The sequence below is a fragment of the Elephas maximus genome, chromosome 13 (assembly GCF_024166365.1).
Source record: "Elephas maximus indicus isolate mEleMax1 chromosome 13, mEleMax1 primary haplotype, whole genome shotgun sequence".
In the NCBI taxonomy this organism is placed as follows: Eukaryota; Metazoa; Chordata; class Mammalia; order Proboscidea; family Elephantidae; genus Elephas; species Elephas maximus.
The window spans coordinates 73,359,813-73,387,667 of NC_064831.1; the positions used below are offsets into that span (position 1 = coordinate 73,359,813).

General features: G+C 41.2%; 2 protein-coding genes across 2 annotated transcripts in view; one reads left to right on the forward strand and one right to left on the reverse strand.

Annotated features, from left to right (window-relative positions):
- The window catches only part of LOC126087843 (serine/arginine repetitive matrix protein 3-like), a 42,878-nt gene extending 21,802 nt beyond the window's left edge, over window positions 1-21,076 (reverse strand). The window contains exons 1-2 of the mRNA XM_049905698.1: window positions 20,687-21,076; window positions 20,117-20,608 (exon numbers count right to left, since the gene is read on the reverse strand). Coding sequence (XP_049761655.1) covers window positions 20,117-20,608; window positions 20,687-21,076 — 882 coding nt within the window. The remainder of the gene's footprint in view (window positions 1-20,116; window positions 20,609-20,686) is intronic.
- Window positions 20,548-27,855, forward strand: part of HDGFL3 (HDGF like 3) — an 86,570-nt gene continuing 79,262 nt past the window's right edge. The window contains exon 1 of the mRNA XM_049905466.1: window positions 20,548-21,203. Coding sequence (XP_049761423.1) covers window positions 21,120-21,203 — 84 coding nt within the window. The 5' untranslated portion in view covers window positions 20,548-21,119. The remainder of the gene's footprint in view (window positions 21,204-27,855) is intronic.

Below are 27,855 nucleotides of genomic sequence, written 5' to 3' on the forward strand. Positions count from 1 at the left end.
CATTAGGAGACTTGGTCACATCTACACACTGATCCCAGCTGGTGGCATCATCCTGCATTCCTAAGATGCCTGTGCCATACTGTTCCCCACTGTGGTGGTTCCTGCAAAACTCAAGCTCCCTCGTGTCATTTACTCTCTGTGGCAACACACAAATCCGTGGGTATACGTGGGATCTCTCTTCCACATGTTTTGAGTGCTGGGACCATATGAAGTGGCCCTGGCTGGCCTGTTCTCTCTCTGACTTTCCCCCACACACTTCTCCAGAGCTCTTTTCCTTTGCGCTCGCAGCACAGGGGAAGGTCAGCAAGTCAAGTGGCTGAGCAAGCACACAACCAGAGATAGAAATGTCAGCCTTCCAAATGCAGAGAGAGTTTCCCATGGGTGCTCCCTCACTTGACTTTGAAGAGGTAAGTGGTGGCAAGACCTCTTCAAACACTGCATTCCCCCACAAGGTGAATCCCTTCTTCCCAGTCCCTTGTGGAGAGGAAAGCCCGCTGCACTGTCGTACAGCAGCATTTCCCAAACTCTGCTCCCAATTAGATGTTCCAAGAATGAAGAATCCTGTGGGTAAATTCAAGGAACCCTGGTGGTACAGTGGTTAAAGTGCTCAGCTGCTAGCCAAAAAGATCGGCAGATAGAACCCACCAATGGCCCTGTGGGAAAACGATGTGGCAGTCCTTTTCCTTAAAGATTACAGCCTTGAAAACCCTATAGAACTGTTCTACTCTGTCCTGTAGGGTCACTATGAGTCAGAATCAACTTGACAGCAGTGGGTGGATATTATGGACTGAATCATGTCCCCCCAAAATGTGTGTCAATTTGGCTAGGCCATGATTCCCAGTATTGTGTGATTGTCTACTGTTTTGTTATCTGGTGTGATTTTCCTGTATGTTGTAAATCCTACCTCTATGATGTTAATGAGGAAGGATTAGAGGCAGTTATGTTAATGAGGCAAGACTCAATCTTGAGTCAATCTCTTTCGAGATATAAAAGGGAGAAGCAAGCAGAGGGGGGGACCTCCTACCACAAAGAATGATGGATGGGGGAGGGAGCATGTCCTTTGGACCCGGGGTTCCTGCGCTGAGAAGCACCTAGACCAGGGGAGGATTGATGACAGGGACATTCCCCCAGAGCCAACAGAAAGAGAAAGCCTTCCTCTGGAGCTGGTACCCTGAATGTAGATTTCTAGCCTCCCAAACTGTGAGAGAATAAACTTCTGTTTGTTAAAGCATCATTTGTGGTATTTCCGTTATAGCAGCATTAGATAACTAAGACAGCGAGTAAATTCATTTTCGTGTGAAGAGCAGATTATTCTGAAACGCTTTTGGAGATTCTCAATGTCCATTAACACATTGGAGGCTCTAAGAATTCTTGCAATGAAGATGGCTTAACTATGCTTAACTTAGCATTTCCCAAACTTGCCTGACCATGAAATCCTTTCTGCCCTACACTTATCACAGTCCCAGTCACAGATCCAGCTAACAGGAATCCCTGCCCTGCACTACCCTCTACACACACACACACATATAACAAACAAACACAGTTCAGAACGCAGGGAAAAGTTTCTCTGCATCACTTTTCCTACTTTCTCAAACCCAAAGGTAACTGTGTCAAAACACAATGAAGGTTTGTAGGTGGCTCTGCTGCCAAACTGGGAGACCAACACAGACAGGGAGTCTGGAGTGAATCTTAGTGGTGAAATACTTGTTATTGTGTGCCATCGAGTCAATTCCAACACATAGCGACCTTACAGAACAGAGTAGAACTGCCCCATAGGGTTTCCAAGGCTATAATGTTTACAGAAGCAGACTGTCACAGCTTTCTCCTGCAGAGCAGCTGGTGGGTTCAAACCACCAACCGCTAGGTTAACAGCTGACCTCTTAACCACTGTATCACCAGGGCTCCTGAGGTAGCAGTACTTAAGCAAGAGAAAAGAAAAATTAATGTGCCAAATCCTTCTTCTGCCATAGTATGAATATAATGCATTTTACATAACAAAGCCTCTTTTTGAGGCAGGACCAAGCTTCCTTCCCCCGCCTCTTTTCTTTGTGTTCCAATTCATGGTTCTGGCGATAAGTTAGACTAGTAGTTGCACAGGGTGGCTGAAGAACATTTTGCAATATTAAATAATTAAAACTAATTTTAAATGTGTGTATATGTATACACACACACACACACACACTGGTCTAGATATTCCATGTACTATATAATGCTGCTTCTTTACATTGGCAACTAGATGGACATTTCATGCTTGAATGGCAGATATTTTTATTTTCATAAAAATATTTCATACAATTTAATTAAATTTAAAATTAAAACATTTTGGGGTTTGTTATGGATTAAATTGTGTCCCCCAAAAATGTATATCAACTTGGTTAGGCCATGATTCCCAGTATCGTGTGCTTGTCCACCATTTTGCAATCTGATGTGATTTTTCTATGTGTTGTAAATCCTAAAATTTGCCTATGGTTAATAAGGCAAGATTAGGCAATGTTAAAGAGGATTAGGGTGGGCTGCAACACCCTTACTCAGGTCGCAGCCCTGATCCTATGTAAGGGGTGTTTCTCTGGGGTATGGCCTGCATCACCTTTTATCTTACAAGAGATAAAAGGAGAGAGAAGCAAGGTGAGAGATGGGACCTTATGCCACCAAGAAAAAAGAGCCGAGAGCAGAGCCTGTCCTTCCTTTGGACCTGGGATCCTTGCACTAAGAAGCTCCTAGATCAGGGGAAGACTGAGGACAAGGACCTTCCCCCAAAACCAATAGAATGAGAAACACTTTCCCTGGAGCTGGTGCCCTGAATTTGGACTTCTAGTCTCCTAAACTGTGAGAGCATACATTTTTGTTTGTTAAAACCATCCACTTGCATTATTTCTGTTACAGCAGCACTAGATAACTAAGACAGTTTTGGGCACTAACATGGTTAATAAGTAAAGGAGTATAAAGTCAGAATTTTGATCAAAATCCAGAGGCATTTTTTGTGCCACGTATGGCATATGGCTTGAATTTGACGTTAAAAGATGGAACTTTATCTGTTCCAATAGAGACATTCTTTGAAACAGTTTAAAGATTATATGTGATAGTGTCTAGATCTGCCTAAAGATGGCAAAATCCTGATGAAAACATATCAAATTTAACTTTACAACTATTCTAGGGCACTAATGGGAATTTACCTGGATGCTGTTAAGACAATTTAATTTAGATAGGATATAAAATGCCCAAGAAGAGTCAGTGAAACAACAGAACATCTTCAAATCAAAAGTGAAGAACTATAAAAAGGTATACAAAGACATTACAAAAGATACGACAGGCATCCAAATTGTAAAGAAAGAAGTAAAATTATCCCTATTTACAAATGCATGATCCTATATATATTTTTATTTAAATTAAAATTTTCTATATATAGAAAATTCCAAAGCATTCACAAGAAACCTACCTGATCTAATAAGTGAATTCAGCAAAATTCCAAAGTACAAGGTCAACACACAAAAATCAGTTGAGTTTTTAAACATTGGCAATGAGAAATCTGAAGAGGAAATTAAGATCAATCCATTTCCAACAGCATCTAAATGAATAAAATACTTAGGAATAAATTTTACCAAGGAGATGAAAGACTTGTACACTGAAAACTATAAAACACTGCTGAAAGAAACTAAAGACCTGAACAAATGGAAAGACATTCTATGTTCATATATTAAAAGACTTAATATTGTTAAGATATCAATACTAATAAAAGCCATCTACAGATTCAACACAATCCCTATCAAAATTCCAACAACCTTATTTGCAGAAATGGAAAAGCCAATCATCAAATTATATGGAGTTGCAAGGGGCCCCGAACAGCCAAAGCAGTCTTGGAAAAAAAACCTAAAATAGGGGGACTCATACTCACTGATCTCCAAACATGATTTAAAGCTACGGTAATCAAAACAGTCTGATTGACATATAAACCAATGGAATATATCTGAAAGTCCAGAAACAAACCCATACATCTATGGCTAATTAATTTTTGACAAGGGTACAAAGTTCATCCAATATAGAAAGAATAGTCACTTCCGTAAATGGTGCTGGGACAACTGGATCTCCACCAGAATAAAGTTAGAACCGTATCTCACAACATATCGAAAATTAACTCAAAATGGATCACAGACCTAAATGTAAGAATTAAAACCATAAAACTCTTAGAACAAATCATTGAAGTAATGCTTCAAGAACTAGTTTTTGACAATGGATTTTTAGGTATGGTACCAAATGCATAAGCAACGAAAACCAAAATAAACTGGATTTCATCAAAATTTACAACCTCTGTGCATCAAAGAACTTTATCAACAAAGTGAAAAGACAACCTAGAGAATGTGAGAAAATATTTGGAAAGCATATATCTGAGAAAGGTTTAATATCCAGATTATATAAAGTCCTATAACTCAATAACAAAAAGACAAATAACCCAATTAAAAAATGAGCAACGGACTTCAATAGACATTTCACCAAAAAATGTACAAATAGTAAGCATACGGAATGATGCTCAGTGTCATTAGTCTTTGACCTAACCTGGCCTGTTGCCATCGAGTTGATTCCAACTCCTAGTGAACTTACAGCACCTTTAGTATCTGAGCTCTTAACCACCGTACCACCTGGGCTCCTCAGCCACTCTAGTGGGTGTGAAATGGTATCTCATTGTGGTTTTGATTTGCATTGGCTGCTAACCAAAAGGTCAGCATTTCGAATCCACAGCCGCTCTCTGGAAATCTGTGGGGCAGTTCTACTCTGTCCTGCAGGGTTGGTATGAGTTGAAATCAACTCCACGGCAGCGTGTCTGGTTTTGGTATAGGGTGGCTATTATCAGAAAAATGAAAAATAACAAGTGTTGGAGAGGATGCGGAGAAATTGGAACCCTCCTGCTCTGCTGGGAATCTAAAATGGTACAGCCGCTGTGGAAACAATTTGGTGGTTCCTCAAAAAATTAAACATAGAATTACCACACGACCCAACAATTCCACTCGTAGGTATATATCCAAAAGAATTTAAAGCAGGGACTCAAACAAATAATTGTATACCAATGTTCATTGCAGCACTTTTCACAATAGCCAAAAGTGGGAACAACCCAAATGCCCACCAACAGATGAATAGATAAAAAGTGGTACATGCATACAATAGAATATTCTTCAGCCATGAAGAGCAATAAAGTTCTGATAGATGCTATGACATGGATGGACCTTGAAAATATGCTGAGTGAAATGTCAGTCACAAAAGGACAAATATTATATGATCCCACTTATATGGAATGTTTAGAATACAGGCAAATGCAGAGACCAAAGTTTATTAGTGGTTACCAGGGATGAGGGGAGGGGAAAATGGGGTGCCACTTAAGGGGTAGTGAGTTTCTGTTGAGGGTAATGAAAAACACTGGAAACCGATAGTGGTGATGGCTGCCCAGCATGGCAAATGTAATTAACGTCACTGAATTGTATGTGTAAAAAATGGTTGAAATGGTACATATTTTGTTATATATGTATTTCACCACAATACAATATTTTAAAAATCAATCATGATATTTGTTGGAAAGTAAAAATCATTTTGAATTTGTGCTATCCACAGTTAAAACTCTTGCTTGCTTCAAAACTATTAGCAAAAGTTCATTTCTAAAAAAAAGTTACTTTTGAAAGGAGTTAAACAAGTTTGGTAATTTTAGAGAAAACTATTTTTCTAAATGAACACAAACTGCATGTGAAATAAGTAACAAAGTGTGACAACCAACAAAAGCCAAACCGTTGCCATTGAGTCGATTCCAACTCATAGTGACCCTACGAGACAGCGCCTGGTGGATTTGAACTAGGGACTTTTTGGTTAGCAGCCATAGCACTTAACCACTGTACCACCAGGGGTTCCAACAAAGGGCGATATCCCAATAAAATACAAGGATTCCAGTTCATAGGAACAAACAAGTTTTTGTGACTCTGATGGAAAAGATTCACCTACAAATAATCCTGAAGCTAATTTCTAGGGAGGCCACTCTTGTCAAAATATATAGAGACGTGATCTTTTTTTTTTAATTTTTATTGTGCTATAAATGAAAGTTTACAAGTTAGATTCTCATACGAAATTTATAAACACCTGGCTATATACTCCTAATTGCTCTCTCCCTAATGAGACAGCACACTCCTTCCCTCCACTCTCTTTTTGTGTCCATTTGGCCGGCTTCTGACCCCCTCTGCCCTCTCATCTCTCCTCCAGACAGGAGATGCCCACGTAGTCTACTTGTGCCCATGTGTCTACTTGATCCAAGAAGCTCACTCTTCACCAGTATCATTTTCTATCCCACAGTCCAGTCCAATCCCTGTCTGAAGAGTTGTCTTGGGTGAACAGAAGATCTGGCGACCATGACCTCTGGGGTCATTCTAGTCTCAGTCAGACCATTAAGTCTGGTCTTTTTACTTGAATTTTGGATCTGCATCCCACTGCTCTCCTGCTCCCTCAGGGGTTCTCTGTTGTGTTCCCTGTCAGGACAGTCATCAGTTGTAGCCAGGCACCATCTAGTTCTTCTGGTCTCAGGATAATGTAGTCTCTCGTTTATGTGGCCCTTTCTGTCTGTTGGGCTCATAATTACCTTGTGTCTTTGGTCTTCTTCATTCTCCGTTGCTCCAGCTGTGTTGAGACCAATTGATGCATCTTAGATGGCCGCTTGCTACCGTTTAAGACCCCAGACGCAGCTCTCCAAAGTGGGATACAGAATGTTTTCTTAATAGATTTTATTATGCCAATTGACTTAGATGTCCCCTGAAACCATGGTCCCCAAAGCCCCGCCCCTGCTACTCTTGCCTTTGAAGTGTTCAGTTTATTCAGGAAACTGCTTTTGGTTTAGTCCAGCTGTGCTGACCTCTCCTGTATTATGTATTGTCTTTCCCTTCACCTAAAATAGTTCTTATCTACTATGTTAAGTGCTATGGCTGCTAACCAAAGGGTCGGCAGTTCAAATCCGCCAGGCACTCCTTGGAAACTCTACGGGAGGCAGTTCTACTCTGTCCTATAGGGTCGCTATGAGTCGGAATCGACTCGACCGCACTGCGGGGAGGAGGGAATTAGTGAAAACTCCTCTCCCTCCCTTCTCTCGTAACCATCAAAGAGTATTCTCTTTTCTATTTAAACTATTTCTCGAGTTCTTATACAATATTTGTCCTTTTGCAGCTGACTAATTTCACTCAGCATAATGCCTCCCAGATTCCTCTATGTTATGAAATGTTTCACAGATTTATATACCATAACTTATTTATCCATTCATCCATTGATGGGCACTTTGGTTGCTTCCATCTTTTTGCTGTTGTGAACAGTGCTGCAACGAACATAGGTGTGCATATATTTGTTCGTGTAAAGGCTCTTGTTTCTCTAGGATATATTTCAATGAGTGGGATTGCAGGATCTAGTTTTTTAAGGAAACGCCAAATCGATTTCCAAAGTGGTTGTACCATTTTATATTGCCACCAGCAGTGTGTAAGTGTTCCAGTCTCTCCACAACCTCTCCAACATTTATTATTTTGTGTTTTTTGGATTAATGCCAGCCTTTTTGGAGTGAGATGGAATCTCATTGTAGTTTTGATTTGCATTTCTCTAATGGCTAATGATTGTGAGCATTTCCTCATGTATCTGTTAGCTACTTGAATGTCTTCTTTAGTGAAGTGTCCATATCCTTTGCCCATTTTTTAATAGGGTTATTTGTCTTTTTGTGCCTGAGTTTTTGCAGCATTATGTAGATTTTAGAGATCAGGCGCTGATCAGAAATGTCATAGCTAAAAGCTTTTTCCCAGTCTGTAGGTAATCTTTTTACTTTTTTGGTGATGAGCATAGGTGTTTCATTTTTAGGAGCTCCCAGTTATCTGGTTTCTCTCCTGCATTGTTAGTAATGTTTTGTATACTGTTTATGCCATGTATTAGGGCTCCTAGCATTGTCCCTATTTTTTCTTCCATGATCTTTATTGTTTTAGATTTTATATTTAGGTCTTTGATCCATTTTGAGTTAGTTTTTGTGCATGGAGTGAGATATGGGTCTTGTTTCATTTTTTTGCAGTTGGTTATCCAGTTATGCCAGCATCATTTGTTAAAAAGACTGTCTTTTCCCCATTTAACTGTCTTTGGGCCTTTGCCAAATATCAGCTGTTCATATGTGGATGGATTTATGTCTGGATTCTCAATTCTGTTCCATTGGTCTATGTATCTGTTGTTGTACCAGTACCAGCCTATTTTGACTACTGTGGCAGTATAATAAGTTCTAAAATCAGGTAGAGTGAGGCCTCCCACTTTGTTCTTTTTTAGTAATGCTTTACTTATCTGGGGCCTCTTTCCTTTCCATATGAAGTTGGTGATTTGTTTCTCCATCTCATTAAAAAATGTCATTGGAATTTGGATTGGAATTGTATTGTATCTATAGATGGCTTTTGGTAGGATAGACATTTTTACAATGTTAAGGCTTCCTATCCATGAGCAAGGTATGTTTTTCCACTTATGTAGGTCTCTTTTGGTTTCTTGCAGTAGTGTCTTGTAGTTTTCTATGTATGTCTTTTGCATCTCTGGTAAGATTTATTCCTAAATATTTTATCTTCTTGGGGGCTACTGTAAATGGTATTGATTTGGGATTGATTTCCTCTTTGATGTTCTTTTTGTTGGTATAGAGGAATCCAACTGATTTTTGTATGTTCCTCTTGTATCCAATACTCTGCTCAACTCTTCTATTAGTTTTAATAGTTTTCTTGAGGATTCTTTAGGGTTTTCTGTGTATAAAGTCATGTCATCTGCAAACAGAGATCATTTCACTTCTTCCTTAGCAATCTGGATGCCCTTTATTTCTTCATCTAGCCTAACTGCTCTGGCTAGGACCTCCAGCACAATGTTGAATAAGGGTGGTGATAAAGGGCAGCCTTGTCTGGTTCCCCATTTCAAGGGGAATGCTTTCAGACTCTCTCCATTTAGGATGATGTTGGCTGTTGGCTTTGTATAAATGCCCTTTATTTATGTTGAGGAATTTTCCTTTTATTCCTCTTTTGCTGAGAGTTTTTATCATGAATGGTTGGAGATGTAATCTTTTTTAAAGAGAGATTCGAACCTATCAAGCAAGATACTAAGATTTGGGGTTTTCTACAGAATACCCCAACATTAAAAGCTATTAAAGAAAAAGAACTTAAGACATACTGTATGGATCCATATGTTACTTTAGGAGGCAGTAGAAATTATGATATAAATATTCAGAATATATATTATGAAATTCAAATATTTCTGTAATATACTCCTTGATAATGATCATTTACATATGCAACCCCATCATAATGTTATACATGATACGTAAAATTCTCATTTGTTTCCAAATCTATGTATAGCTTTGAAAATATTGGCACTTACAGTTGTTGCTGCCTAGCAGAGCAAAGTTTCTCCAAACTGAAATATTTTACCCTAGACCTACAGTGGTGAACTACAGACATTGTAAAGTCTAATTTGACATCATTGTCAATAAAATGCATGTTGCATAAATTTTTATTTTACTGAAATGAGGGCAAGTAAATAAATGTTATGGACTAGACATAAAATAATTGATTAACCAGCCACGTCTTTATTATATTATTCACCCAAATACTACTGGATCATCAACAGAATACCCAGACATACACAAAAATAATTAAATCCATCATCTTCAATTTTTGCCATCTTCCAATTATATAAAGAGGAAACCCTGGTGGCGTAGTTGTTAAGTGCTACAGCTGCTAACCAAAGGGTCAGCAGTTCGAATCCGCCAGGCACTCCTTGGAAACTCTATGGGGCAGTTCTACTCTGTCCTATAGGGTCGCTATAGGTCGGAATCTACTCGATGGCACTGGGTTTGGTTATTTTTGGTTAATTATATAAAGACCATAGCTGTTTACACATTTTTCAATGTTATCCTTTTAAAGGTGTGTTTATAGTGGTAGATGGCTAAAACATATTTTATCTAGCAGCATGTTAGCTTGATTTATAACTATTAAATATTTTCGTATGAGCTTCAACTTATACTCTTGACGTGGGTCTTGCAAATATAAGGGAAGGCTTGCTTATGAATATACTGAAGAGCAGTTACGTGAGAAACATCTGTTTGGGAAAAGTTGATATGTAGACATTAGAAGTCGTAAGTACTGTTTCTGATTCCCTTTCCATTTATTTCACTTTGACTTACCACTCATATCTTTTTTTTCCCATAAAACCTAACCTCCTTCACAGTAAGTAGCTTACAATTTGATTTGTTGACTTTTCTCTCATATCCTCTATTATTAGCTTAAAATTCTCTTGGATTTATAGGGATCCCTGGGCAAACAATGTTTTTATTTTGGTGTTCTGTATCATCAGCCAGGATCCCATGGGTGTGGCACCTTTAAGCCCCAGATGGCTAGTATGTGTTGCTCTTGCCACCACTTTGTCTTTGGTACCCATGGCAGACTTTGCTAACTGACCGCAGAATCATTTCCACCGTTCCAGGATGCAGCATTAGAATTCTCCTACACAGCGTTCCGGCAGCCACTACTAATAGTTTGGAGTTGGCATAGTTGATAAAACCTATTTGCCATCCCTGGCCTGAAAGTCAGGGTTTGTGATAGGTGTGGAGCACAGAGAAGTGAATGAGATCGTCTCTCCCTTGAGAAGTTCACGATCTGGTGGTAAAAAGCCCTTAATGACTGCACAAGATTCTGTATACCTTCTAATAATTATCTCCCATTCCTGAAGCTGAATTTAAAATGCAGAAGGCCCTTTTTCATCCTTCAAGGATTTGTTCACGGAAAGTAAACATTAGATGTAAAAGCACTCTAAATGGAGTTGATTTCAGAATTTTAAAGCTATAGTCCAGAAACCCAACATTCATTGATTTTACATTTATTATGAAATAAACTTTTTATTTAAGTATAATAACTATGCAAGGTTAAAAAAAAAAAGCATGCAGCTTGATAAATTATCATAAAGTGAACACACTTAATGCGAACTCCCCAGATCAAAAATAGAAAACTACTAGCATCCAAAAGTCTCCGTGTGCCCCTTCATAATTATTATTCCCATTTTCATTCCTAAAGGTAACCACTAAATCCCATAGGTAAAATCTGAAATTTTTGTAAATGGAATCATATAGAATTTATTCTCGTGTGTGTGTCTGGCTTCTTTTGCTCAACATTATGTTTATAAGATTAATACGTCATTGCATATAGCTGTAGTTAGTTTGTTTTCATTACCATTTTATGAATTCATTCTTTGTATGAATATTATACAATTTATTTATCCATTCTAGTGCTGATGGACATCTGGATTGTTTCCAGATTTCTGTATTATGAATAACATTACTAAGAACATTTCCATACATGGCTTTTGGTGCCCGTATGTTCACATTTATATACCTAAGGAGTGAATCACTTTATCTTCAACTTTAGTGGATAATGACAAATTGTTTTCTGAATTGTCTAATTTATACTTCCATCAACAGGGTTTGAGAGTTTTAGTTGCTCCACATCTTTGTCAACACTTGGTATTGTTAGTACTTTTCATTTTAGTCATTGTATTGGGAGCATAGTGGTATTTCATTGTGGTTTTAATTTGCATTTCCCTGGTGACTAGTAATTTGAGAGCTCCTTCATTAGTTTTTGAGGGTTTTTTTTTGCCATAGAGCTAGGTAACATCTTTTGCAAAGTGCCTGTCCAAGTTTTTTGCCCAACTTTCTTACGGGTGGTCTCTTTTTCTTATTGATTTGCAGTTGTTCTTTACATATTCTAAATACAAGCCCCTTGCTGATTACATGTCTTGCAAATATTTTCTCCCACTCTCTGGTTTTCCTTTCTACTCTCTTAATGTTGTCTAGGAGCCCAGTGGCACAGTGGTTAAGAGTTTGGCTCCTAACCAAAAGGTTGGCAGTTTGAATCCACCAGCCACTCCTTGGAAACCCTATGGGGTAGTACTACTATGTCCTTTGGGGTCGCTATGAGTCAAAATCGACTTGACATCTACAGGTCTGCTATTTTCTATTAAAAATAGTAAAATTTGCTGGGCCATGAAGACCCTCTTGACTGTCATTACCAAAATTTGTACCAATGATTAAGAGAGACAATTAAAAATGTAGAATCACAGTGATTTAACAGTTTTTAGCCAATCTGTGAAAGGGTGAAGCTTTAATGATTTTACCCATTCGTAATGTCGGCATATACTGATGATTCTGTAACATTCCTTGGACTCGGGCAGTCATGGTTCTGGCAGCATGCTTGACTGTTTCCCACTTTTGCCTCTTGGAATATCAGCCAAATAAAGTCTTGCTTTTTTTTTTTTTTTTTTTTTAAAGCATAATCTAACTGGGATTAAAGTTTTCATACATTGTGAGATAAAAGTCAAGATGCAGTAAAACTTTGAAAAGCCAGGAACTGTGTAAGGCAGAAACCTGTCAGAGAAGGAAAACTCAAATATTTTCCACTAAAAGGAGGGATAGAAAAATGGTAAGACTGCACCCTGTCAAAGACAGACAACTTGCAAGACCCAGAAAAACAAGGCTGTCCCATTGAGTTCCGGGTTTCACAGGATTCACTGTACATATTTTTGGTACGGATGTGTGATTGACTCAGCACTATTTATGTCAAAGACAGGACTTTCTGGGTGGCACAAATGGTTTGCACTCAACTATTAACCTAAAGGTTGGTGGGTCAAACCCACCCAGTGGTGCCATGAAAGAAAGGCCTGGTAATCGGCTTCTGTAAAGATTACAGCCAAGAAAACTGTATGGCACAGTTCTACGCTGTAACACATGGGGTCATCATGAGTTGAAATCAACTTGATAGCAATAGGCTTGGTTTTGCCCAAAGTGCCATCTTGGTCATAAACCAAATATCCATATGTGAGTTGGTTTCTGCATAGCGATTCTGTCTCATTGTCTATCTTTGTGACAAACCTCACTGTCTTAATCACTTGATTAGTATTAATATCAGGTAGAGTAAGTCCTCGAACCTTTCTTTTCTTCTTCAATACTGTCTTGGCTGTTGGCCCTTTGCATTTCATAGAAGTTTTCGAATTAGTTTGTCAGTTTACTCTCTTTCTCTCTCACAGACATACAAATTTTTATTTGGTTTAACTGGGATCCATGTAGAGCATAAGCATGTAAACAGTATGAAGTTCTTTTTAAGAGTATGATAATCCTTTAATTTTAATTGGAATATTTATCCTCTTACCTTTAATCTGATCACTGATATATTTGGGTTTAAGTCTATCTTATTATTTGTTTCATATTTAATGCACTACTCTATGCTTGTTTTCTCTCCTTTTTTGCCTTTTTTTTTGATTGTGTTTTTTTATTTTGTTATCCCTCATTAGTTTGTTATTTGAGCATTCTTTTATTTACATTCTTTTGGTTATTGTATTAGTTATTAGTTATTGTATTAGTTCTATTAGTTATTGTAGAGATCACGATATTCATCTTTGACTGATTAAAATGTAATATTAGTACTTTTGCCACTTTGTGTATCATCCCAGGATATTAGAGCTTTTTACTCCATTTTCCCCAAACGTACTTTTTAAAAATTTATAATTCTCCATATATTTAAATCAAAATAAATCATCATTACTTAACTTTGGACAGCCATTTTTTAAATTTAGATTTATCCAAATATTCATTCTTTTCATAGTTCTTCATGTCTTTCTGCATTTCCGTCCTCCCTTGCAAATACTAACCAATAGAAAGCTCATGTGAAATACTGTGCTCTTTTCTGTTTTTTCCTTCCTTTTATCTCACTGGGCTTTATTCTGGATATTGTCTTTGACCTACTGGGATGGTTAAGGTTGTGTGTGTGTCAACTTGGGTGGGCCAAAATTCACAGTGGTTTGGCAGTTATGATGTAGTCTGGCAGTCATGATGTAGTTTGGCAGTCATATAATGATGCAATTACTTCCATGATGAAATCTGATATGTGATTGCTTCCATGATGGGATCTGCTATGAGTAGCCAATCAGTTTAAAGGGAATTTCCTTGGGGGTGTGAACTGCATTCAATACAGGTGGACTTTATGGCAAGGCTCGCTGGCTTTTGCTCGCTCTGGATCCTGCAGTTGGCTCCTGTTCATCTGACCTCTGGTTCTTGGGAATTGAGCTAGCGGCTTACACGCCAATCATGGGAATTGTCAGCCTCTGCGGTCTGGATCTTGGGTTCACCAGCCCCTGCAGCTACCTGAGTTGGGAGAAGCCTCCAACCTGACCCAAGGATTTGAGGCTTTCCAGCCTCTGCAACCACATGAGCCATTTCTTTGATATACATCTTTCTCTGTCTCTCTCTATATATATAGATAGATGCTTCACTGGTTTTGCTTCTCTGGAGAATCCGGCCTAAGACACCTATCTTCCAGTTCCACTAGCTCTCTTCAGCTGTGTCTAATCTGCTGTTGAACCTGGTTTCAGTTATCTATTCCTACATAAAAACTCACCTCCCAAATTTTGGCTTAAAACTACCACCACCATTTATGTACTCATGACTCTGCAATTTGGGCAAGCTTCCATAGGGATAGCTCATCTCTGTTCTTTGTGGTGTTGACTGGGATAGCTAAACTTACATATGAGGATCTGAGATGGTTTCACTCACATGTCTGGTACCTCAGCTAGGGGAACTAGAAGAGTTGAGGACTGGCTGGACCTCTCTATCTATGCAGTCTTTCATTCACAGGGCATGTTCCTTTCCATGCTGCCTCTCCCTCCAGCAGGATATTCAGAATTCTTTACATGGTGGGTCAGGACTCCAAGAGGGTAAAAAGAGAAGCTGACATGTCTCTTAATGCTTAGGCCTAGAACTAGTACACCATTATTTCTACTACATACCTGACTCCACATAGTGGCCCTTTGGAGGCTGAACTTAGATACCCTAGCCTCCCAGGAGTCCTGCAAAACTACTTCATCTGTCATGGCTTTGAGTCCCTCACCATCCCCCTTGTTCTCCACAGACCCTGAACAATGATTTGGGCATGGGAATGCTCAACATTTATTTGCTCAATAAATATATGAAGGAGTAAATGCTAACTGTTGACCCAATGCTCTCTTAAGCAGCATATACATGATTTTTAGAACAATACTATCAAAGATGGTAGACAAGCTTATAAGTTCAAGTCTTTATTATCTTCTACATTTTAAACCCTTTTCCCCCAAGTATCTAGTAACTCATTAGAATGCTCCAGTTTGTTTCTTAGCCCGGGGCAGGACAGTGAAGGAGTAAGCAATGTCAAGGGAAACAGCCTTTGGCTCTGAGCTCCAAGCAGCAGAATTCCCAAGGCCTGGAGCAATTATCCCTTCTTTCCCCAAGAAGGAAACCCTGGTGGCACAGTGGTTAAGTGCTACAGCTGCTAACCAAAAGGTCAGCAGTTTGAATCCACCTGGCGCTCCTTAGAAACTCTATGGGGTAGTTCTACTCTGCCCTGTAGGGTCGCTATGAGTCAGAATACACTCAATTTATGGGTTCTCCAAGAAAGAACCAGGTGGCTCAGGCAGCATCTTCAGAAACCATTAGCATGTATATGGGGTCATTATCGGGGTGGTTTCCGCTTCTCTACCGGGTGGCCTGAGTATACTAGCTGCTGGTGTTACATACTCCCAGTCTGGCAATTCTGGCTGACCCTGACCTTTGTCACATACTCTCTTCCATCATTGCCCATATTGATCTTATGGTGCCTTCTGCCAACCTAGAACTGTCCCAATTCTGTTGACACCACTCACACTGAGGTGGGAGTTTTCTCACTTACCACAAGCAGTGTATTACACTTCTTTTATTTGACTCCCAGAACTCCTTCTCTTTCAAGGAATGTGGGACCGGTTCCCCTGGTACTGTGCCAAAGAACATTTGAAAGACACCTCTAGTGGCAAAAGTAATAGAAGTGGACTCTGATATAAAGTCCAGAGAGCTCCCTTTTGACATATTCAATATATTTGTTGTTATGTGCCATCGAGTTGATTCCAATGCATGATGATCTATATGACAGAGTAGAACTTCCCCATAAGGTTTCCACACTGTAATCTTTATGGGAGGAGCCCTGATGGCACAGTGGTTAAAGTACTTGGCTGCTAACCCAAATGTCAGCAGTTCGAACCCACCAGCCACTCAGCAGGAGAAAGATGTGGCAGTCTGCTTCCGTAAAGATTTACAATTTTAGAAACCCTACGGGGCAGTTCTACTCTGTCCTATAGGGTCACTATGAGTCAGAATTGACTCAATGGCAGTGAGTGTGAATCTTTATGTCACACACACACACACACAAAGCAGCCCTGGTGGCACAACAGTTAAGTTCTTGGCTGCTAACTGAAAGCTTGGTGGTTCAAAACCACTCAGTAGCTCCATGGGAGAAAGATCAAGTTTTTTTAACTCCCTTTCCACAGTTCTTTCCACCATGGCAAGTTACTAACAACAATAAAGATAAGTGTCAACCAACATTTAATGACTATTTACTATGTGCCTGGCTCTGTTCTAAGTGATTTATATGTATCACCTCACCTGCAATTAGTACATTTTGGGGGGAAGAGGAATAGATTTTAGGAAATTGAAGCATCATGGAATAGGTGAATTTTGGGAGCAAGATACAAAGGAGCTACTGGACAGAGTTTTATTAGGAAGCCAAGACAAGATATGAAAGAGAAAGGTAAAAACAGGACTGGGCCAATAAAATGTGTGGATGTGTGTGAGTGAGAAGAGGAGAGGCAAAAAATAGATCAGGCAGCCAAGGTTGGGGAGAAATAGCTCATAAGAATTTGAGGATTGGGAAATCAAAAGTGATCAAAGGAAGTTGATATTATCACCATTTTCCAATGAATTTCTTTCCAAGTTTCAGGTGAAAAATTAATGTGTTCTATTTTGAAATAGCAAATAGGCCAGCTTTTGTGGGCACATTGACTAAAATAAAATACATCAGGCTCTTTTAATGGTCCTAGTGCTATCTCTAAAGGATTACTTATTATCTGTTAAATATTTGAATAGAGCATTGTTCTAGAATAGCCACGGCAACAGCCCTCTGTGTAAAGCGGAAGAACCAATCTGAAAGCTCTGCCTGCAGAGAAAGTCACAGGGCAATGCTTCATCCCAAGAAGCAACGTGTTGAGGAGGTGATCTGTATCCATCCTGGCTTCATACACAGATGGTCTCTTAGCCAAGCACATTAGGAGATCCCTGATGAACAGCCAGTTGTTGTTGTTACATTGTTGGGTGCCATTAAGTCAGTTTGGACTCATAGTGACCCTATACACAACAGAATAAAACACCTCCCTGTCCTGCACCATCCTCACAATTATTGCTATGTTTTAGCCCATTGTTGCAGCCAGTATGTCAATCTATTTCATTAAGGATCTTCCTCTTTTTCACAGACCCTCTACCTTACCAAGTATGATGTCCATCTCCAGGGACTAGTCCCTCCTGATACTATGTCCAAAGTACGTGAGATGAAGTATCACCATCCTTGCTTCTAAGAAGAATTCTGCTGTACTTCTTTCAAGGCAGATTCGTTCATTCTTCTGGCAGTGCATGGTATAGTCAATATTCTTCGCCAACACCGTAATTCAAAGGCATCAATTCTTCAGTCTTCCTTATTCATTGCCCAGCTTTTGCATGCATATGAGGTGACTGAAAAATACCACGGTTTGGGTCAGGTGCACCTTAGTCCTCAAAGTGACATCTCTGCTTTTTAACACTTTAAAGCAGTCTTTTGCAGCAGATTTGCAATACATCATTTGATTTCTTGACTGCTGCTTCCACGGACGTTGATTGTGGGTCCAAGTAAAACGAAATCCTTGACAACTTCAGTCTTTTCTCTGTTTATCATGATGTTGCTTATTGGTCCAGTTGTAAGGACTTTTGTTTTATGTTGAAGTGCAATCCATACTGAAGGCTGTAGTCTTTGATCTTCACCAGTAAGTGACTCAAGTCCTCTACACTCTCAATATAAAGGGATCCCATGTGGATGTGTTATTAAGTCTGACTTAGTTAGGGTATGGAAGGCCAGCACATGACCTGTGTTCAGCAGCTAGTCCAGGCTGTTGAAAACCTTAGACCAAGCCTATATTGGGAGAAATCTCCACATTCTCAAAATAACTAAACTCACCAATTATCCCCTCTTTGGCCTTTATCTTCAACCATTCTATTAGCTCCTTCTTCTCACACAAATTCAAATTTCTCTTGTTTTTAAAAACCAACCAAACAACAACAGAACAACTCTCCCTTCATGCTTTCTTGCTACTCCTCCACTGTTGGGAATGAATTATCTACACTTTCTGCCTCCACATTTTTACCTCCTACTCACATCTCAAGCCACTGTTCTGTAGTTTCTTCCCACCACCATTTCACTGAAGCAGTTCCTAACAAGATCGCCAATGACTTTTTCCATTGCCAGATTCAATGGACTCATCTCATTCCTTATCTTACATGACCTCCTTCTGGCATCTAATTATCTGGCAATCTTCCTCCTTCTTGAAGTTTTTTAACTCTTAGGCTTCTATAGCACTATAGTCCTCTTTTCCTGCCTGACTTGTAAAAGTTGATGTTGCCTAGCTCTATCAGCTCCTTCATAGGCCACTGTTCTCATGTGACACAATCTCTTGGGCATCCTCCCTCACGGTTTCAACCACCACTTATAGATTGATGTAAACCTCATTGTTGCCTGTTGCCTGGACCACTTTCTCTACACTATATATCTAGCTGTTCACTAAACATCTGTCTCTGGATGCCTTATAGAAATCTCAATATATCCAAAAATACTCATAATCTCATCCCCAAACTTGCCTACTCTTCATGGATTCCTCACCATCCTGTTGCTTAAGTCAGAAATCAGGGAATACTTTTTGATTTCACTATCTTCCTGCCCGATGAGTTGGCAAGCCCTATCTCAGCCCTTCCTTGTCTTCTCTGTCCAGGTGAAAACCTCCCAACTGGGCCTCCTACCTCCAGCCTGTCACCCTCAAATCCATCTCCATACTGGCCATCAGAGTGATCTGTCTAAACCCAAACTATGACCATGTCCTTCTCCTGCTTAAAGTCCTCCTAGGCTCCCAACTGCCAGCCTTTTCCATTTCATTTTTCTCCTCTCCCCTATTTCCACCTTGTGCCCGCAGGGAGGCCAGACCTTATGGGGCAAGTAGCCAACAGCTAGGGCTTTGGCAGCCCGTCACAGAGATTTGGGTTTGATGTAAGAAGATATACAGGAACGATTCACAGGCTCATGAGCAGGGTGTGACACGATGACAGCTGTGCACGGCAGGTTCTAGAAGTGGGAGACGCATCGGCCGGCTTTTACAGCTGAGGCGAAAAGACCTAGACTAGTCTTCACGTGAGAAAAGAGAGAAAGGTGAATCCGTAGGACAGGTGAGGAAGGATAAATACCTAGAAAAGGGAAAGCCACCAGATGTTAGTAAGGATATGTCAAAACACTATGAACAAAGTAAATGATCCACAGGAAGTCTAAAGCCTTTAAATCTGTATTATTGGAAGTCCAGCACCAAGGAACAAGAGAAGGCGTTAAAAAATAAACACATAATTCTACAGCGTGACAGAGGGAGGAGGATGCTGGGAGAAACTGTAGATTCTGTAAGACAGAGAGGGCAGGAAAGCCTAGAGAGGGGACAGACACAAACAAGAACTGCGGGCCTCTGGTATTATTCAAGGTCCTTGGGACAAGGTAAAGTCCACAGAAAGTCAGCTACACTCAGGAGCTGTACCCACTGACCTCTTAAAGGTAGGCTTCCGGATAATGAAAGGGGCAGCTTTCATTCATTGGGTTGATTAAGAAAGAGACTGGTTGAATTACTTGATTTACTCCCACAGAGGAGGGTGTTAGAAGCCTCACTACCAAAATGTCTTCGAAAGCAGCCAGCTAAGGAGTTCAGAGTAAAATAGTGGTAAATGCACACGCTGTTCTAGATTTATACATAGATCACCAGAACTGGGTGCCAAATTTCAAAAGAGTTGTCCAAAACGTTCCCAGGACTGGACACAAGCGACCTGCCAGAGTAATTCTTTTTCATAAAAAAACTGCATAGCCGCTTATGAACTCTGGTGTCACCTAAGATCCATGTTCGAACCCAACTATGCCAGGCGAGAAACCCTCCTGTGACTCGGTTAATAGCTTACCCTCTGTGGGTTACACTGCATTGTCAAGGACAGGCCTAGGCGAGAACCCAACAAGGTCGCTGACTCCGAAGCAGTGTTCTTTTCAGCAGCCTGATGCCCAGGGCAGCAGGTCCCCTCGGGCAGCCGTTCCCTGGTCCTGGAGTGCCTTTGTCCCCCACTCCCCAGACAGCGCCCGCGGAAGTGGCCCGCGGGGGTAGCCGGACAAGGGCGGGGACGACTCCGCGGGAAGCGGGTGCGGGACTGGGGGGCGCCCCCAGTGTGGTGCGCGCGGGCGGAGAGGGGGACCGCTGGGTGGTGATTGGCTGCGTTGCAGCAGGCAGCTCCCGGCCGAGAACAAAAGAGAGCGGCCGGCGGGCTTCCTCCGGAGTAGGCGCTCCCGCCCGCCCGGCGCGGGCTTCGGTGCTGGGGGAGGACGTATCCACCGCCCGCCCGCCCGCCCGCCGAGCAGCCGGGCTGGCGCGCTCGGTTTCTCCGCGAAAGCCGGCCGTGTACCTAGGAATTAACCGGCCGGCGCGGGAGGGGAGGGGAGCGGGAAGCGAAGCGAGGGGGATGCTGAGCGCGCGCGAGAACAATAATAAGATCGTGTTTGCGGTCGCTGCCCGAGGAGGAATTCGGAGGAGGCGCGAGGCCCGGGGCTCGCGCCGCGCTGGGAGCCGAGAGAGGCCGCTGGCAGCCGCGGCGGCATGAAGCAGGCGACGCGGCGCCTGTGAGCAGCGCGCGGCGGCGGCGGCGGGCACCTCTGCGCGGCCAGACGCGGACGAGCGCCGAACGGCCGGGGGCTCCCCTCCCCCGTTGCCGGGCCGGGATTTGTCGGGCCTGCTGCGCCCCCGCCCACCCTCGCCTCAGCCGCCGCCTCGCCGCTTCCCCTCGTCGGAGCGGCCGCTCGCCTGCCCGCCCGGCTCGAGGCCCGCGGGGAGCGCGGCGCAGTCCGTCGGCCCGCGGGGGGCGGCCTCCCGGCATCTTCGGCGGCGACCAAGGGCGACCGGGAACGGGAGCGGCCGGGATGGCGCGTCCGCGGCCCCGCGAGTACAAGGCGGGCGACCTGGTCTTCGCCAAGATGAAGGGCTACCCGCACTGGCCGGCCCGGGTGAGTACGGCGGCCGCGCGCGGGCACGCCCGCCGCCCACCATTTTCCCCTTCATGATGGCGCGCCGCCCCCTTTCCCCATCGCCTCGGCCCCGCGGCTCCCGGCGCTGCGCAGAGAGAACGGCCGGGGCTGGAGACGAAGATTCCCGGCCGCGCCCGCACCCCGCGAGTGCCGCCATCCTTCCGCCCACCTTCGAAGGCGGGTCCGGCCCCCGCAGGCCTGACGCTGCCGTCTTCCTGAAAGCCAGTGGTGATCGGGGGACGGGCGCCACTGGGAAGCGGGCCTAGGGCGGAGGCATCGAGTTCGGGCAGGGTCGTTGGTAGATATCCCGGGTCCTGGGCGAACGTCGGGGCAGGTAGGTGAGCGCCGTGCAAATGGCTGTCCACGAGCTGGCCCGGAACCGCGGCGGCAAATCCCGGACAGGGGTAGTGGTCATTCCGAGGCCAGCAGGAGCCTCTTGGCAGTCATTCATCCATCTGTCGGGGCATCCTTCGCCATCCAGACTTGTTGAGTTTTCAGTGAGCGCGATTCCGGGCGCCCGCCTGCCCTATCATTGTCCTGGGGTATGTGCTTCCCTGGGATCGGTCGTTATTTTAAACAAACACCAAATAACCAGGAGCTTGCAGCTTGGCTCTGGCTCATGGGTCCAGCAAGCATCTCATGCCTTTTCACCTCCATATTTGTTTTAGGTTGAATCCCAAACCTTAGTTTTGGGTTTCCACCACAGTCCACAGTAGTTCTTCCTATATCAAGGTTGTCGCTGGGCTCTTTCTCTAGAAAACATCTGCATGTAGTACATAGCATTAAAATTTTTCATTATACCCTTTGAGTGAGAAAGACGTATAACATGCTCTGAGTGCATTGCGTTTTAAAATAAATCATTGCATTTTAAATTTTGTAAGAGTTAAAAAAACAGGTGATTATTTGAAATAAGAAATACAGTGAAAAGAAGGGCCGAGGCATCTTGGAAACTATATTGCTATCCCGAGGAACAGAAATAGGCATGGGAAAAAATGGCATAGAGTGTGGTTCTAAAATGTTGTGTTATAGTCAACTTAAGATAGCCAGACACCCCACCCCTCAAAAAAATACACCCATTCACAAAAGGAAGTGACATCATGGGTAGACAGACTGAAATTTAGTGTAGTCGAATTAATGGATGGACGTGATCACTGTGTTTTATATTTCCTTTGGAAGAAATCATAATTGTAGAATGGAAAGAGCGCTCAGCCAGGAATTGGGAGATCTGGTGTCTGGTTCGGTCTCTGTTACAGGCTAATCATTTCAGCTGTCTGAATATCAATTTCTGCAACCATAAAATGATCATTTCTAGGATTCCTTCCAACACTTAACAACCTCAGATTTCAGTTGGAAAAAACAATCTTATTCAGGTTCCATTAGGCTGTGAAAATAACTTTTCTCTATGTGTGAACTGTGGGTTGTCCTTAAATATGGCAAAGTTTTCATGGTGGAGTAGCTGGTTATTTTTCGTATTATACTACTATATTGCTTAAAGGGGCAGATTTGTGACTTTAGGAATCTTTAGGGAATCCCTGCATGTATTTTTAAAGTAGGAAGTATAGTGTATGTGTGTGTGTGTATATATATATATGTTTGTATATATATACACACACATTTGTATATTCAAATATGAGTTAAAGTTTATCATCATCAGTTGGTCATTTCCTTGTAACACAGTGGCTTTCTTAAATCTTGCTTTTGAAGAATGTCTGCTGAGAGTCAAAAAGAAATTAGACTTAAAATTTCATTAACATGTTGTTTGTACAGGTTGGCCACCTGTAGTAATTTGTAGTAAAGTGCTGCAGAAGTGGTGCTGGTTACGTAGTCTCATTGGACAAGTCAGTCAGTTGGCATAACATAGTTCACAAAAATCATGACCTGCGTTCTAGTGAAGTGAGTAGTGCCTGGGGCCATAAAGGCTTGTGAGTGGCCATCTATGATGGAACTAGTTTCTACTGGTCCGGAGCAAACCAGAAGGTAACAAGAAGCTCAGAGAAGAAACAAGCCTGTATTAGCCACAACCTCATTTACCCTGAGACCAGAAGAACTAAATGGTGCCTGGCTACCACCACTGACCATTCTGCCTGTGGCATAATAGGTGGTCCTGGATAGAATGGGAGAAAAATGGGGAGCAGTACTCAAATTATTACCAAAAAAAAGCCAGACAAACTGAAAAGGTAGAAAACAGAGGGCTCTGTGAAACTATCGCCCTGAAATACTCTTTAAACCTAGAACTGAGCCTATCTCCTGAGGTCACTTTTTAGTGAAATAGCAAAGTGACACACAAAATAAAGGACATTACCAGTACCATTGGTCCTATCCTTAAAAACCATAAGTATGAGACCAAAAGGTCAACAATTACTCAAAAGCAAAGATGAGATGGCAAGAGGGCAGGGAAACTAGAGTACTGGAAATGGAACAAACAACACGGTTAAAGAGAATGTTGTGTGATGAATGTAACTAATGTTACTGAATAAATGTGTGGAGATTGTCAAATGGGACCCTAACTTGCTGTGTAAACTTTCACCAAAAACTCAATAAAATATTACTTAAAAAAAATTAATCAGCTAGAGAACAGAATTCAAAAGGGCGGGGGGGGATGGTCCTCATTGTATGTCTAACTGTAGATAAAGTTCCTAGAAGTTTTAATTCCAAACCAAGGCAAATTGGAGAATAAAGTGAAACAAAATGTATGAAAAACTCTGTGTTCACATTTAACATGAACTCTGCAAGGAAAAGACCTTGGAAGTCTCTTGGAAGAAAAAAAAAAGTATTATTTTATAGTGAGTGGCCTTTGCGATCTCTAAGGAAAGGTAAAGGCTAGAAAATGAAGAAAAAGATGTTTGTGTTACTGCTCTTTGTTAGTTACTGTGCTGTATGCTTCACATATGTTCTCGTTTTATTTTCATTCTAGCTCTGTGAGGCGTTATCCCCATTTTACACCTAACTATAGCTTTGTAGATGATAATTTGTAAAATATTAACTGGAAAAAAATCCTGTTTTTCAAATTTCAAGTTACTATCACTTGGTATGAAGGACAGTCATGTGGATTAGATGCAATATGCCACGAGGAATCACACCTAGGAGGAGAAAAACAGTGCGAAGACAGAGTTCAATCCTTGGTAGAACTTTCTAACAGAGTTGGTACATCCTAGAAAGGAGAAGTGAGTTCCTTGCTCTAGGGAATGTGTTTGGTCCTAGCCTAAGCTGCTGCTTGTGAGGATTGTGGGCCAAGAGAATTTGGACATGTGGAAAATTTGGATAAGTTGGATTCAACTCTTGCCTCTGCCTCACATTGTGTGACTTTGGGCATGTTCTGTAATCTTACTAAGTTTCAGTTTACTAGTCTGTAAAATAGGGGTAATTCTCACCTCACAGATTGATTGTAAATAAAAGTACCAAGCAGTGGTTCTTGAATGTTTCTGTTTTTCCTTTTTTTAATTTCCAAGTGCCTTTTTTTGTATCGGTACGTTGTTTTTAATTAATATTTCTCTCTCAGTTTTCAACCCAGTGTTATGATCTCTTTAGTAGATGTTATTTCCTCCTAAAAAATTTCAAACATAGTAAAGTTAAAAATTGTGCAGTCAGCACTCATGTATCTATCATCTAGATTGTACTATTAATACTTTATTTGCTCTATCACATATTTGTCCAAATATCCACCTCTCTATCCATACAGCATTCCATTTTATTTTAATGTATTTCAAAGTAAGTTGCAGACATCAGTATAATTCACTTCTAAACGCGTAAGCATGCGTACCGTTAACTAATGGTCAATATTGTTTTATAGATCCTTTTTTTTCTTCTGAAGTAAAATTTATGTAGCATGAAATGCATTTATCTAACTTAACCTGAAATGTGCTGTTCAGTAAGTTTAATAAATGTATACACTGTTATAATCTAAACCCCTGCTAAGATACAGAACAGTATCAATACCTGGGAAAGTCCCCTTATATCTCATCCCAGTTGATTCCTGTCCCTCCTCTTCTCCCTCACTGCTCAGATGTGTTATTTTAACATTAAGTAGCAGCTGACTATTTCTAGTGGAGTCTTTGTTTTGTTTTGTTTTTAATTGTGCTTTAAGTAAACGCTTGCAAATCAAGCCGGACTCTCATACAAAAACTTACAGACACCTTGCTATATACTCCTAATTGTTCTCCCCCTAATGAGACAGCACGCTCCTTCTTTCCACGCTCTCTTTTTGTGTCCATTTGGTAAGCCTCTGACCCCTTCTATCCTCTAATTTCCCCTTCAGACAGGAGATGCCAACGTAGTCTCATGTGTCTACTTGATCCAAAAAGCTCATTCTTCGCCAGTATCATTGTCTATCCCATAGTCCAGTCCAATCCCTGTCTAAAGAGTGGGCTATGGGAATGGTTCTCGTCTTGGGCTAACAGGAGGTCTGGGGACCATGACCTCTGGGGTCATTCTAGTCTCAGTCAGACCATTAAGTCTGGTCTTTTTACTCGAATTTGGGGCCTGCATCCCACTGCTCTCCTGCTCCCTCAGGGATTCTCTGTTGTGTTCCCTGTCAGGATAGTCATCAGTTGTAGCCAGGCACCATCTAGTTCTTCTGGTCTCAGGATAATGTAGTCTCTGCTTTATGTGGCCCTTTGTACCTATTGGGCTCATAATTACCTTATGTCTTTGGTGCTCTTCATTCTCCTTTGCTCCAGGTGGATTGAGACCAATTGATGCATCTTAGATGGCTGCTTGCTAGCATTTAAGACCCCAGATGCCACTCACCAAAGTGGGATGCAGAATGTTTTCTTAATAGATTTTATTATGCCAATTGATTTAGATGTCCCCTGAAACCATGGTCCCCAAACCCCTGCCCCTGCTACGCTGGTTCGGTTCTATTTTATTATGTATGGTTTAAAAAATTTAGAAGTTCCTCTATAAATTTACTTTAAAATTATATATACATGTACTTTGTATACTGTTACAAACATCATAGGACAAAAAACAAACTATAAGGGATGAAAGATGATATAAATAATTTAAGTGTTTAAAATTGTATTGGCAAAATATCATTGACAGTAATAGATTAAGTCCATATTTAGAATAGTCTTAATTTCTGAAATATTTTTTCCTGCTTTTTGTGAGATCTGAGTAGATGGTCACAGTTTTTATCTTCTGAAGAGGTTTTCTAGAATAGAGGTGTCAACTCAGCCATTTCCTTGTTTTCTTACGTTTACATTCCTAGTATTTGTAAGGTTCTTTTTAGCCACTTGTTCATCTGTTGAGAGTTAGTTCCGTTGAGTCTGTTATTCTACTCACCTAAACCCGTTGCCGTCAAGTTGATTGCGACTCATAGCGACCCTGTAGGACAGAGTAGAACTGCCCCATAGAGTTTCCAAGGAGTGCCTGGTGGATTCGAACTGCCAGCCTTTTGGTTAGCAGCTGTAGCTTTTAACAACTATGCCACCAGCGTTTTCTCTACTCACCTAGGTGCACACAAAGGGCAATAAATCACAGTATGCACAAAGGAAGTAAATGTGATCACTAACATAAGGCCGAGTAAAGACACTAGTGTCAATTCATACATTAAATATTAGTAACTTTTACTTTTTTTAGCAAAAAAAAAAAAAAATAGGAAACTAAAGTAGAAGTTTTACTATTTTCTTCCCATGCTTCCCAAAATCATCTTGTGTATCCCTTGTGATGTGATATTACCTCCGTTCTAAAAGATGGACAAACAAAACAAAAAGCCTCAAAACTCTTGTTGCTCTTCAACTAAAGAGCTTTTTTAAACTTAAAAATTTTATATGAGAACTCACAAATATTGCTAGTAGGAGGATAAGTTGATATAATCACTTTAGAAGACTGGCCTGATCTAATAAAACTAAACATACACGTACCTTGTGATCCAGCAGTCTATTCTAGAAATACCAAGAGAAATGAGTGCTTAGGTCCACCAAAAGACTTGTACGAGAATCTTCATACATAACAACTTTATTCATAAAAGCATAAGGCTGATAACAACCCAAATGTCCATCAACAGGAAGATGGATAAACAAATTTATAGTCTATCCATACAATGGAGTACTACTCAGCAGTGAATAGGAACAGACTACCTATGCCCACAGAAATATGAATGAGTCTTAAAATTATAAGGCTGAGCAAAAAAAAAGAAATCAGACACAGGAGAGCACATTCTGTATGATTCCATCTCTATGGAGTACGAAAATAGGCAAAAGCAATCAGTGGTGCGAGAAGCAAGAATATGGCTACCTTTGTGGTGGGCTGGGGGTGGGGGAGGAGGCACAGGAAGTGTTCTGTATCTTGACCTGGGTGGGGGTTACATGGGTGTGTACAGATGTAAAAATTTATCAAGCTTCACATTGAAGATTTGTGTACTATGCGGTATGTAATTATACCTCAATCTAAAAACATAAAAACATACTTTTTATGAGGCAGGGAGAAAGAAGAATCCAGTAATACTCCAGGCATCTTCATGGATTGAATTTCACCATTCTTAACTTTCAGTGAATTTTCTTCTTGCCTTTAAGTCCTAAGTCCTACCAAGTTGAATATTCCTATTCCCTCTAACTAGTTCAGAAACTGCCTACTGCTTTAGAGCTTTCCGTTTAGGCTTCCTTGTAGTTTCAGTTTTGGCCTCTCTCGTTGG